This window comes from Lygodium microphyllum, unplaced genomic scaffold, assembly GCF_053477565.2.
Source record: "Lygodium microphyllum isolate KBCC unplaced genomic scaffold, Lygodium_microphyllum_v1.1.10 scaffold_257, whole genome shotgun sequence".
Taxonomy (NCBI): Eukaryota; Viridiplantae; Streptophyta; class Polypodiopsida; order Schizaeales; family Lygodiaceae; genus Lygodium; species Lygodium microphyllum.
The window spans coordinates 23580-36098 of record NW_028229739.1 but is presented as its reverse complement, the minus strand read 5'-3'; the positions used below and the strand labels follow the sequence as shown (position 1 = coordinate 36098).

The window sequence follows — 12519 nt, the reverse complement described above, 5'->3', positions numbered from 1 at the left end:
GTGTCACCCCACTGACACTTAATGGCCAATTAATGGTCCTAGGGGCAAACTGACACCAAAATTCACCTAGAATGTAACAAGTGTAACTTGTAACAAGTGTAACTTGTTACAACTTTTGTCTTTGACACCCATATTTTTCACAGGGTCCTTCGGCCTTTAACTGTGAAAAAAAGTAGCTTGTACCTCACATATGCAACACATGTGCATCTTTTAATTGCACATTTGATTAATCCTTTAATCAAATGTCAATTAAACATAAGCAAAGCATCAAATTTTCACGTCCTCGTGACACCTTCCCTTGTAACATGATTTCTATTTGTCCGATATGCGGAGCATCATCAAATTGACACAAATCAAAATATACCATTCATTTGGCTAGCCACGAATCAATGTTTGTCTCATCACATTTCTTCTTCCCTTTAAAGCGATTGGTTGGGAACTAAAGAGCCAACATCATCATGGTTGTGGGCACAAATGGAAAATGGGGACTACGCAGCTCAGCTCATTGCCATTTCATGTCCTCGCCTTGAGCTTGGAGAATTGCCATAAGTGACGAATCTTTGTTAAAATTAAAAGAAAAACAAGCTTCGAGATGCTACATGTGCATGTGTTTGGGTTCGGAAGAAGTTGATGGGCATTCTCCATATGTAGTTTCGATGGAAACGGGCATATCAAAAGAAGATACCCTGTGAGAAGTCACGGTATCAGTAAGAGAAAGAAGTATAGAGAAGAACGTTTTGGAGAGAGAGAGAGAGAGAATAATTTAGAGATCAAGGAGTGCGAGAGAGAAGAGCAAAACAAAATAGAAATGGTCTTGTTGCACCTTTTTTAAAAACAAAAAGGGATAGATGGGGTAGCTTTAAGGGCTCGCTTTAGGCACCTTAGACCAAAAGAGTCAAAAAATATTGGTGCAAAGATAATAAAAAGGATCGGAGAGGAAATGGAAAGGACAAGGCGATGTCACATGCCACGTTGGTCTGAAGGACACATCAAGTCAACATGAAGGTTTGACCAGCCCCTTGAGTGCCATGCCATCCGTGAACTGCCACATCCACCAGTCGAGAAGATCTGAGCGGGCCACACAGCCATACGCAATTTGTCTGTCCGACTACCCCCTGTTCTTTGTGCACGCCAAGCAGTGGTTCCCCCTAGGCATTGACTTATTGAACTGCCTTTCTCTCTCTCTCTATACACCATGTCCCTCTTCATCATCTCTCTAAAATGATGTTTCTCTCTCCACAATTGCTCCCAATCATTCTCTCTCTACGAGTGTTAATGTTGGCAATAGTATTCATCTTGACATTAAAGAGAATGTTAACATTAAAATCGATACTAACATTAATGCAAACATTAAATCTTAAGATTACAATAACATTTATTCTTACATTAATATTAAAATTAATGATACCATTGACATTAAATATTTAAATTGATAAAAATTCCTATCAATCAAAACTCGAATGCTTATCTCGGCCATGTCTCAGCTTCCAATGATGGTCTGCCTTAGCCTTGGGGCGGTAGCTCCTCGGACTCCAATGGCTAGAACCAATGAAAATCCTTGCGTACAAGTATCACCCCAACACAAAAACTGAGCATGAGTGCTAGATAAGAAATATACCTTGCTATCATACCCACCATACGCAACACATTTCCCCCATGCACGCCCTTTCAACTAGTAGTATCCCATACTATCCGACATCATCGATTCTCGCATCCAATTGTAGGTTGAGGCTTTGATACCAATGAAACATCCCCTTAGGATCCAACCTGCACATGAGACATGACACAAACCATATCCACAATAAAAGGGACTGGACAGCAGGCTCACCTCCTAGCCGTAGAGCCAAACAGGATCACCCCTGAGCCTGGGAGCTAGCAACATGCTAGGTCACGACCACATCCGAAAGGTTGGCATCCCATATCATGAGCCCGCACCATCTTGATGTACGGATGCATTGGCCTATGGGCCAAGAGTCCAAGAGTGGTAATCACACATGAATATACACAATAGAGCCTTGAGTCCTATAAATAGGACTCGGCTGCCCTAAACCCAAAGTGCCCTTAGTGCGTTTACACTAAGTCATTTCACGGGTATGGTGACCAATGCTACTAGCGCCCATCTAGATGGGCGTAATAGGAATGAAGTGAATCAATCCTTTAGACACCCTCTCTAGCATGAGTCTTAATGCCATGATCCCTTGGAAAGCTATTAGAAGGCTTGGGCTAAGAAGATCCCAATAGCTCTAAAAGGAATCAATCATTTCCTGGACACATGCTTGAAGGAAAGCCCACTAGAGCCTATGAAAGATCCCCCTTTGTCGAAGGGGCCACCAAATGCTTGCTTGCTATTAACCATATCTCTTGTTTGTGTCTAATAGGAAACTCTCGAATGATGTTTTTATTTCAATCTGCCATGCATCTTCTTAGCTACCCATTTGTACCTTGGATGTCTCTTCTTCTTCCTTCAATGAAGCTCTAGATGTCCTCTCCCTCTCTAGAAGGCTACGTTTCCTCAAAGGCTCCTCTAAAGAAGGAATTAACCTCCTAGAAGCACTCATCTAGACTTCAAATTGCCAAGCCATCTAAAAATGCTCTAGCCCTCCAAATCACTTGAGTCTTTTGGAACGGCGTGGGCTGCCCCATGCCCATCTTTGCTATCTCCTATGTAGAATATGTCTAGCTGCCTCTTTGCAATCTCCACAGCCTCATGCAAAGGTGTGAAATTAGACATCAAGTTTGCAACACTGTGCTCAAGCTGCATATCCATCCTCTTGTACAAAGCAGAAATCGCCTTGCTTGTTGAATGACAGGGACCTTTGAAGGGAGAATCTAGAAAACTGAACTGTCTATGTTATGTGCAATGAGAATAATACAAAGCAAACTCTCTTACTCTTAGGCAATGAGCACAATGAACAAGCGAAGTAACAATCAATAATGGTGTATGGATGGAATGAATGCACAATGAGTTGTTACATTATAGACCCAAACATGGATGCTACATGAGCCACATTCAATGTGCACGAAAGTAGACTAATTGGGAGTTCAAAAACTAAAGTGGGTATGCCCCAAAATGGAGCTGGGCACACTATCTCAACACTTTCTCTCAACGACATTTAGGGGATAGAACAGAGATGAAGACCCAGTGAAGCTAAGAAGCATAGTACCGGGGAGTTTCGGAAACGGGGGAAACGGAAACAGGAAAAACTGGAGTTTCGGAGTTTCACCCAAATTTTGGAAATAGGGAAACGGTTTCGGATTGTACACTAAAATAAATACAGTATTATGTGGGTATGTAAATATATCAATGCCTACAACAACATGAACTCAAATTTCATACAAAACTTTGAGTCTTCATGTCATATGATTAAAATCATGATTCATTACACATGTCACGGCTCACGAGTGAAGATTGAAGAGTCAAGACTCAATGATTGAAACTTAAGACAGTCTAACAAAATTAAGACTCAATTTTCAAAACTTAAGGCAACAAAATGAATTATAATTTATGACTCATGAATCATCTATGATCTAAAGAGTAGTGAAGACTGACATCAAGAACAATGGAGACTAACATCAAGAATGATGGAACAAGAATCAAGATGCATAATAAGTGAAATCAAGATACAATGATACATATAACTACATCATGTGAATAATCTGTTAAAACTCCAAAGTCTAGTGAGCACTGAGCACTGAGCACTATGTGCTAGTCTCTAGACTCTAGTAAGTACTGAGTAATAAGTATCAACATCAATGAATACCTGGAAACTGTAGTCTAGACAACAAGGCCTGATGTCTTTGTTGGGAACGCATGCTAATTGGTCTTTCACACACGTTACACTCCCCAATTTCTCCAATCCACAATAGTTGCACCACCACGTCTTTGATCCGGCGGAGCCCTCATATCCCTTGATTGGAGTGACTTGCCTCCAATATGTATTCGGCGCCATGATTAACCTTTAGGTAATGGGAAGAAGAAGAAGAAGAAGAAGAAAAGGAAAAAGAAGAAGAAGAAGAAGGAGAGGAGGAGGAGGAGGAGAGGAGAGGAAGAAGAAGAAAAGAAGAAGAGGAGGCGGCGGCGGGAGTTGGATTGACCACAGGACATCGAAACGCCGGTTTGCCGTTTCCGTTTCAGTCCAAAACGGCCAGTCCATTTTGGGAGCCCCGAAACGCCGTTTCGGGGTACTATGTTGAGAAGAGACACAAAATTGGTGTAGCAAGAAGCACCCCCTCTTGAACTGCTAAGTGGATGGGGGTCCAATCCCAATTCAAGCAAGTGGCTGAGCGAGGCTGCTCCAAGGTAAAGCCTTCGGTGAAGCATCAGCCATATTGTCTTTGTAGGGATATACTCCAAAAAGTCACCTGCTGCTTAACCTGGTCACAAACCAAATGATACTGAACCCTGATATCCTTGGCACCTTGAATGGAAGGCTAGGTTACATGCCAATCCCATCACACTCTGACTGTTGGTGTACAGGATAGTAGGCTGCTCTAATGAAGTACCCAAATCATTGAATAGCTGTCTCAAATAGTCTCCATGGTACACGAGAAACTAATACCCACCATGAGATCACCTGTTAATAGAGTCTCCATGGTACAAGAGTGAAGTACCCAAATCATCAAATAGCAGTCTCAAATAGGGTCTCTATGGTACAAGAGAAACAATATCCACCATTTTAATGTCTTCTGCGCAATCTGGGTCATCGAATTCCTGAAGTACAATTCGTCCATAATAATGAACCCCCAACTGATAGTTACCCTGAAGATACCAAAGTACTCGCCTGCAGTACGGGGAGGTGCTGAAGAGAACTGGCTAAGCAACTTACTGCATATGCATATGCCAAATGAGGATGTGTGTTGGCCGAATTGAACGAAGGGTCAATGAGCTACCAAAACCTAGTAGCATCCACCAACTCTTAACCATCATCTGTCCAACTTGCTGTAGGGATTTCACCAGACTAGTGGATGGAGTGCAAGATGTCATGATCATGCTGAACGAGCTCAATAACAAGAAAATAATGCAGCAGTCCCAAATTAGTCATCTCAAAAGTAACTCTCAACTTGTGCACCATATAGAAACCTTGGCTGTGTGAGAGTGAGTGATAATGAAAGCATACAAGATAATGAAACAATGAAGTGCATTAGCTGAGTAACATGCAAGATTGTTGCTGATTGGGGAATCATTTATCTTAAGGATAGGGGCAATACGCTTTGTACTTCTGTGGGATAGGTATCCATCATGTATTACCATATTCAATATATATGCTGGTAAGGGTGCCATGATATCTGCATACTGAAATTCGCAGTTGTTTGTGACATGTGTGAAAAAGCCATGTACCATGCATGCCAGAGTTTGCAGAGACCATTTGTGATTGTACACATTCCCTTAGTGCTTTGTTTGTATGTACAAAGATGTCTTTGAATAATGGTGTTGCCATATTTAGGCTTGAGAATCGATGACATGCAGCTGTGATGGCTTCATCATGGAGGGTGCAATTTTTAGTGCCAATAAGCAGACCGCTTAGCTGTAAACGCCCCGAACAACGTAGTATGCTTAACAATTATGATATTCGCTTGTTTTCGAGATTTAATATAAAAGAGAATGAACACTTAAAGCTGAAAATGAAAATTACTTACAAAATTACAGCCATGAAAATGTTAAAGTAATGGAGATAAGATTGAGGATTGAAGATGGGCAACCCCCCCCCCCCCGAAGGAATGTATTTCTGCTCAACCCAAGTCCCTTAGGGAAGAGCTCAGTTACAATCAACCTGAGAGTGAGGAGAAGTAATGCTCACTCTCACAAGATCATGCAAAGATATACAAACATACATGCATTATCTATTATGCAATGATAAGAACTGATTTCTTTACAGTATGAGAGAAGAAAGAGGGGAAATTAGCCTTTCTCCATCGTTGAATAGTAGTACATGGATAGGGCTTGCTTCTTGTTGCTAAAATGGAAGAAAGAGCATGAGAAGAAGATGCTGTAATGAATTTACAGGCTTGCTGTCCTGTAAAACAGTAGTGATAGAAGAGGGAATATGGAGGAATTTGATAATGGAGAAGTGGGGGATGATGATGGGGATGGATGGGGCCAGTTTCTGGCTATCTGTGGGTGCTGTACATGAGTTTACAGCAAAGAAAAATGATGCTGAATGAAGAAAAACGAGCTCTTATTTATAGGAGAGGGAAGAGCTAGTACAAAAGGGGAAAGTGGAGTAGCACAAGACAAGTGTTCAGCCACATGTCATGAGATGTGACAAGTGGTGGGACACTTGGAAACTTGTGTGGCAAGTGTCTTGACACTTATCTCTTCTCTATGGCCTTCCTTTTTGGGCTGAATACTGTCAAGAATAGAAACAACCAAATTTAGTAAGCATAGTCAGAGTACAAAACTTACTATTTTTAGAATGACATACCTATTTTTTAGGACTAGCATTTTTAGGCTAATTCGAGGCTCCTAAAATTTAGGGATCTCCTAAAATTTAGGGACCCCCCCAATATGGGTGTCATATGAAAGCTTTTTCCGTGTACATCGCAAAAACGGTATCAGAATCTTCATGTGACTTTCCTATGCAAAGAAATGTGCATTTCAAGCTTTCAGCCCACACATGTACATTATACAAGCATTTCATGATCATGCCATCTTGTTGATTGTAACTGTCTGTTCTGGTGGATCTAGCCCACACTTCAACGCATCAATCTTTTCTGTGTGCGAGTCTAACCCTGATATGCGTGAGTTGTGGTCACAGGCGCCCAATCAGGCCATATAGGTGGAAGTGTGAACTATCTTTTCTCTAACCCACCGCATGGGTCCACCATAACCTGTGACCACTCATCAGTGGCCAGCTCCAATGCACTTTTCTTTATATCTAATTAGTGCAAAGGAAATAAATTTAATAAATCATTATATAGACAAATTAATGAAAAAGGATACAAATTCTGTTTCTATAGAGTTGTGACATTAGCCCTGAAACCATCATGATCTACATTTGTCCTGATTTCATCCTGTCAAAAGCATCATGCCCCCCCATTCTCTCATGCAACAAGCAGAGCCTTGTTGGTGGGGGTACGGGAGCAGTCGCTCATTATTTTGTAAAATATGCCTTCATACTAAAGAGAAGCATCACTCCCTGGAAATGGTTGTAAATTGTTTGCCTAGTTTGGGTACATCATGGACTTTTAGGATCTCCACTCATATATGTTCATCCCTTCAGCCTCAAGTTTTAGTCCATGCAGCTCTAAGACGGCAGACCCAGTTTTGTTGTGTTAAAGAAGTTTATCATCTCTACAAGTAAAAAATTGTAGTGCATGGAGCTGTGAATTGATTTGTTTTCCTGTACTCACTTTATCATTTTCCATGCAGTGCAAGTACAGCTATATTCTCCTGCAAGGCCACCAGTGGATGCTGCAGAGTTTGTGCTTTGGGTTATGGCCGTAGGCACGATCACATGTGCTTCGATCTGGTCAGCCTGGGGGTTCAATGAGGTTGTAGAAGAAGAATACAAACCAATGAAGGTAGTACCATTCTGAGTGGTAATTTTGTATGGTTAAGACAAAAGAGTCTCTTAGTATTGAAAAAATTTCTCACTTTAAGAACAAAAAGCAGGACTCAAAACATTCTGAAGTTCTGAAGAGCTCTTGAGCATATGAGATGAACCAAGCTTTTGGTGTCTTACAGCTTTTTTTTTCGTTTTTCTGAGCTGAATGTTCTTAAAATACATCATAATAGAGCCAAAAGAAGATAATATTTTGGTATTGAAAACATGCTCGAGGAAAATGCTCAAAGTATGAGGTTCCAAGTATATTTGAACTATTATTTTGGTTGATTGGGACTCTGGGCTTCTATGCAACAATGAACTTTTGACAAACCTTTACTTGGGTATTCATGGTAAAGCTCAAATTTTCTGGGATTATTGAGGAGATCACTGCTGTAATAAATAAAATGTTTGCATTCTTTTACAGGAGGAGCAAGAAAACTTTGACAGTGAGCATTGGAAAGAGGAGACGGATATTCTCCACATTAGCATGGTTTCTGCAGTTCTCTTTGTGCTATTTGCATCAGGATTTTTACTGCTGATATACAAGTTTATGTCAGAATGGTTCTTGCTACTCTTGGTCATATTATTTTGTATTGGTGGTGTTGAGGTAAGTGGTTACTGAAGATCACAAAAATTGTGCAAGTGAACATTCCAAAGTTACGTAGTTCTGTAAGTGGCCTTTGTAAAATATGTATCCAGTCTTTGATGCTTATAGTTAGGCAAACTGGCATATTTGGGATCAATTCATGAAGAAGGGATGAATCAAGTTTCTGTTTAGTGAGTCTCCATGCATTGATGTGTGCCTAAGCACATGGTGTAACAACCTAGGGCTTCGAAATTTTGGATTGTATTCTTGTGTGTATGTAACCGGCCTTCTTTCTCTGAAGGGTGGTAAATGACCTGATTATGCACCAATTACAGCAAGCATAAAACTCGTATGAACTGAAATACAAATGTTACTAATCAATCTCGGGCAGTAGACACCGGATTGGCCCCAAAAACTGGCACCCTAGTGGTATTTCTTTAACTTCCATTAGTAGTGGATGAAGTACACTAAATTTAGGCTCCAATCTCCTTCAATTTCCAATACCTCTTGCTGTCAACAATGACCAGCAAGCCCTCAAAATTTTTTACCTCTTGATCTAACAAGGGATTGGACTCCAATTGACCCTTGGTTGGTTAAAATGAACCCTAAATACAAATTGGGATGGCTGACGTCTTGAAGTCTTGGACATTCCTTGAATTCCAGCTGCTGATTTCAAAATACTAAGCCTTAAATTTCCTAGCACGAGATCCGAGATGACTGATAAACCCTAAATTTTGTTGTAATTTATTTTCAACAGCAAAAACACAACTGTAGCCTGATTTTTGAACTTGTCACTAGCAGCCACAAAGGGTGAAACAGCAGTCACCTACAGCCTAATGGCCTTTTGATGCAGTTACCAACCGTTGATGGACCTCTCGGTTGCTAGAAGTGGCTCCTCTCAGCTGGTGCCTGCCATTTACAGCTTGTCTTTATTCTTTCCTAGCCTCCACAATGCTTAGAATGGCTGGAATGACCCTCAACCAATGGCCAACAGCCTTTTCCCCAGCTTTTATGGAAAATTTTGCCACTTGGCAGCCTTCTAAATTCATTTTTCAGCCATTTAATTTAATTTTCAGAATTAATAATTCTGAAAATTAACTTAGCCTTTTGTCCTTTCCTAGAAAATTAGTAGTGCCCATCCACAATTAAATTGGCTAGGCCATTGTGACTCCCAAGTGGTCCTGAGTATTAGTTAGCCCTTGAAATGGCATTAATTAATTAATTAATATTTAGTTCCTAATGTTACCACTGACATTTAAAGGCATTTGAAAAACCTTTCGCTGCAAGAAAATGCTATATCAAATAAAGGGACGAAATTGCCATTAAGGAAGGCCACTGTGGACACTTACTCTGACCTTAGCCTATAGGATGTGAGTCCAACACTCGCCAGGAACTACTGGCTACTTTTGTAAACTGAGCATGCCACTCCCTTGCACTTCCTTTTTATCAAGTGAGGAATATCCTGTACCTTTAATAATTGCATTGAGTGAGGAGTTTTCTGTACCTTTAATAATGCTAGGATGCTTGAGATTTGCTAAGAAAAAAGAGCACTACTTTCTAAAGATCCATCAAGCAGTTGTAGGGATTATTGGGAATAGCTACATGATTTAAGTGTCCTGCCCAAGCCAAGGAGCTTACATTGAAAAGTTCCAGTAAATAATGATTGAGACAAGACTCAGCATTTTGGAAGCAGGAAAGTCTTGGTTTCCTTTTGGATTGTAAGTGCAACCAACGTAAAGCAGTCGCAACTAGAAGCAATGCTCCGGTCATTATGCTTGAGTAGTCTACAACAGCCCAGTTTGTACGTCCTGCATGCAGATGTAACATAAAGAATTGGTAGGAGCTTCATAGCAGCTCAGTTTGTACTTCCTGCATGCAGATGTAACATAAAGAATTGGTAGGAGCTTCTGATAGCAGCTCAGTTTGTACTGCCTGCATGTAGACTACTCTGAAGAAGGTGGTCACATTGTTGAGATACATAATTTAAGACCTTTAGTATGTGCTCTTCATGTGAATAGAGAGGTAAATGTGGTTTTTCCTTCATGCATGAAGATGTACAGCATTTCAATTTTTAGTTATTGTAGGACAATGTGATAAATACTTTATGCCTTTAGTCGGTGTTGCTCATGTGAGTTGAGAGGTGTATGTGGTTATCCCATCATGCATGAATATGTGCAGGTTTTTAATTCCTAGTTGGAGTAGGGGCAGATCTGATGTTTGATAATGGGTATTGTTATCTTTGTGCATGTATCATGCAGGGTTTGCAAGCATGTCTGGTAGCCTTACTTTCAAGGTATTCTTTTTTTACTTGCATTAAGGTTTTGCCTATTCTTACTGAAGTTAACATTGGCACTGAACACAGGTGGTTCACCCATGCAAATGGTCTTTATGTCAACGTGCCATTCTTTGGAAATGTCTCCCTTTTGACCCTCATTGTCTCTCCACTTTGTATAACATTTGCTACCATCTGGGCAGTATATCGACATGTCTCATATGCTTGGGTTGCTCAAGACATTTTGGTAAGATTTTTGTCCATGAAAAATCAGTAACTCCTTTGCAGATACTTAATTTTTGTTGCGCGAAGTGTTTGGAAGTTTGTAATGGTGAAGATTTACAACAAGTGCTCATAACACTTTGATTTTGTGGCCTTCAAGTGCTGAAGCTTTCGACCTGGGTTTTTGTACCAATTGTAGGATCTACAGAAAATATTGAACTCTGCATTTTCTTTTTTCTTAAAAAAAGAAAGAGATTTCTATAAGGTTGGATATGAACGAATATTCTAATTCTGGCAGTAATATCAAATTATAGATGAAAATTTTAACTTTTTGGTAAAAGAAGGAACATTTTACAGGGAGTAAAAGTTCTCACTCGATTGAAACACTATTAATGCCATAGAAGGCCATTATGTCTAGTTAAAAGCCTTATGCTTCACTTGTGCAAGCATAAATCAATCAAGTCTTCAAATAGCCAAGTGTAGAGTCCCCTTGTTTTCAAGTGATCATAATTATGATGATATAATTCTCTATTGTATTTCGGTCTAAGCTGTACAGCCTTTGTGCCACAGATGCTTTCCAAGTCTGCTAGGCAGCCATGCTTGCTGTAAGCTCCAAGGTTGTGTCAATAATCCATTTAGGCTGAATATAAGCAGAGCAAGGATCTCATGCCGAAAGAATTTAGTAGTTGTACCACTGTATATAATGAAGGATGAGCTGAGCCATGGTTTTTTACACAATAAAGGAGCAAGGGTGTGGTGAGAACCATCATTCCCAACCCAGGTAAACTTGCTGCCATAGCAAATAAATGTAGAGCTGTTATGAGATTGTACACATTTCTATCAATAACTTCTCAGTTAGAAAAGGGGATCAAGGTAAAGTACAGTAGAAGCCCTGGATAGGGCATCAATAATAAAACAAAAGCAACCAAATAGTCTCCCACATAACTGCTGACAACAAGAAAGTCTAATACAAGGGCTGTGTGAATGACCAGACTGGTGGTCTATAGTGGTATACTATACGGGATTCCAGATGAAAGAAGGTGCCAGAATCTCATGTGTTAAGAAAAGCCTCTTGCCTCATCTGCTTAGAGTCACTGTGAAGTCTTTCCCATTGTCCATGGAGAGTGTGGATGATTGCCATGGTGGAGTCTTGCTTAGCAAACTGAAAATGAGCCAAAGAAAATATGGCAAGGACAAGCCACGAAGAGGAGAAAAAGATGGATTTGTGCATTTGGTTTTTTATCATTTGGAGTAACAGGTCACTATCGGGAAACTTTGTGAAGCATTCACATGTTCTACATGGGCTCTGCCCTCAGGGATTGATTTTGCAGGGTCACGGGCATGTTTTCTGCATGCAGACAGGACTTACTCATGTGCAGGGCCAAGTATGGGGCTCAAGGACAATTTCAATGCTAAAAAAAGGCGTTTTTTGTAGTTTTTGGAGGATATGCAGTCATGGACAGCCCACACTAGTACTTGGAGCAATGAGTTTGGCATTAAAAGTGGTGAACCAGCTTTTGCATCTCGCGATGATTTCCTCTTGCAGCCAATGATGGTGTTTTGCAGATCAGGATGCTTTTCTCTTGTCTATCCTTTATCCTCTTATTAAGGCTCGTACAAAGCAAGCTAAACTTTCAACAAAGCAGCCTAATTCAAATTGCAGCCACAGAAACATCAAAGCAAGGAGTTTCGGGATGAAAGCAACGAAGAGGACTTTATGGAGCTCAGGTGGCTACATAATGACAAGCCCGTTGTGATACAAAATCATTGTCGGTGATTGGAATCATCCTCTGGTCTTGACCTTCTCTCTTATTCTGTTTCTCATGCCTAGACTCTGTCTGTAGCTTTGGCTTTGGAGCTTTGTTGATGTATACTTGAATGAGCCCTTCCATACA

General features: G+C 40.5%; 1 protein-coding gene across 1 annotated transcript in view; it reads left to right on the top strand.

Annotated features, from left to right (window-relative positions):
- LOC148008224 (signal peptide peptidase-like 4) overlaps window positions 1–11248 on the top strand; it is a 74541-nt gene extending 63293 nt beyond the window's left edge. The window contains exons 5-9 of the mRNA XM_087674392.1: window positions 7370–7521; window positions 7969–8151; window positions 10389–10423; window positions 10493–10649; window positions 11195–11248. Of these exons, the coding sequence (XP_087530518.1) occupies window positions 7370–7521; window positions 7969–8151; window positions 10389–10423; window positions 10493–10649; window positions 11195–11233 (566 nt within the window). The 3' untranslated portion in view covers window positions 11234–11248. The remainder of the gene's footprint in view (window positions 1–7369; window positions 7522–7968; window positions 8152–10388; window positions 10424–10492; window positions 10650–11194) is intronic.
- The last annotated feature ends 1271 nt before the right edge of the window (window positions 11249–12519 follow it).